The sequence below is a fragment of the Corvus brachyrhynchos genome, unplaced genomic scaffold (assembly GCF_000691975.1).
Source record: "Corvus brachyrhynchos isolate BGI_N302 unplaced genomic scaffold, ASM69197v1 scaffold114, whole genome shotgun sequence".
Taxonomy (NCBI): Eukaryota; Metazoa; Chordata; class Aves; order Passeriformes; family Corvidae; genus Corvus; species Corvus brachyrhynchos.
In genome coordinates, this window is record NW_008238337.1 from 4,201,502 (window position 1) to 4,202,989 (window position 1,488).

At 66.0% G+C, this 1,488-nt stretch overlaps 1 protein-coding gene across 1 annotated transcript; it reads right to left on the reverse strand.

The window, feature by feature from the left end:
* Nucleotides 1–4: 4 nt before the first annotated feature.
* Nucleotides 5–1,453, reverse strand: LOC108446844 (leucine-rich repeat extensin-like protein 5; the record flags this gene model as incomplete). The annotated part of the gene is made up of 1 exon (XM_017734720.1): nucleotides 5–1,453. A coding segment is annotated over exon 1 (969 nt), but the record flags the coding sequence as incomplete, so codon positions are not given.
* Between the last annotated feature and the right edge of the window lie 35 nt (nucleotides 1,454–1,488).

The window sequence follows — 1,488 nt, forward strand, 5'->3', positions numbered from 1 at the left end:
CCCCCGTGCACACCAGGAAGGTGGCGGCCACCAGCCCCAGCAGCAGGATGGCCAGCAGGCACTTGCTCATCACCCCGCTGGGCTCCCAGGGCACCGTGGTGCCCGCCGGCGTCGTGTCCCAAGGGGCCGGGAGGGTCGGTGCAGGCGGAGCTCCGGATTTCTTGGGTTTCCTGTGGCCCGTGGGGCAGAGGACAAAGGCTGGGGGGGCTGTTGAGCGCAGCCCCGAGGAGGAGCTGCTGTTCAGGCCATCCGTGGCTGTCCCCTCCTCGATGGGTGACGTGAGCCAGCTGGGGGTGGTGGTGGCGATGCTCTTTTGGGGTGCTGACGGTGGGCCAGGCTCCGAGGCCGGCAGCAGATCGGGATCAGGGGAATCGGTCTCATCCATGGACTCAGCCGTGGTTGGCATGAGTGCCTTGGTGCTGGGTGCTGGTGGTGGGGCAGAGCTCAGGAGCAGGTCGGGATCAGGGGGATCTGTCTCATCCATGGGATCAGCTGTGGTGGGCACTAGAGGCACCCGGAGCAGGGCGGTGCTGGCGCTGGGCGCTGCTGGTGACACAGAGTCCTCCAGTAAGTTGGGAGAAGGGGAATCTGTCTCATCAGGCTCGGCCATGGTGGACACTGCAAGCACCTGGGGCAGGCTGGTGTTGGTGCTGGGCACTGGTGCTGCAGGGCTCAGGAGCAGCTCAGGCTCGGGGGAATCATCCATGGGATCGGCTGTGGTTGGCACCCGGAGCAGGCTGGCCTTGCTGCCGGGTGCTGGTGGTGGCACAGAGCCACCGTCGCTCTTGTCACTGCTGATCACCGTGGTGGCACTGGGCTCCTGCCCACTGTCATCCCTCTTCCCACGGGAGAGGGGCAGGGGCTTGGCTGTCCCCCAGCCCCACTGCCCTCCCTGGGGCAGCCCCGGCAGCTCAGCCCCACACGCCTGCAGGGGGATCAGCAGCAGCAGCAGCACGGCCCGGCACAGCGCCATGGGACCTGCAGGGGACAGAAAGGGCGGGTGGCATCGGAGTCCTGCTCCCCATGGGAGGATGCTGAGTGTGGAACTGCCCCAATGTGGGATCGCACTCCTGCCAAGGATCCTTCTCCCCTCCTGGAGAGGGGCCCTCGGGTTTGGGGGGATGGAAGATGCGCCCAGCGACCTCCTCCTGCTACAGCCCCCACCTGCGGGAGATCGGTTCCGCTCCAGGGACAAGTTTTGATAAGGAAGTGGAACGTCTGGAAATGGGAAATCAGCCGCGATGGAGGTGGCTGCTGCGGGTCGGGGCAGTTGCGGGATGAGTCTCCATGTGGAAATGAAACCACAGGGATGTCACCCACGTTTGGACAGACCCCGCCCGGGTGCCCGTCCTCCCCCTCCACCCACTGGGCTGGCACAGGGTTCCAGGGCTGAGGCCACCATGAGCCTGCGCCTCCGTGCTGGAGCAGGAGAGGCAAATCCACCCCAAACTCACGCCAAACCCCCCCATTCCATCTGTCCATCACCAC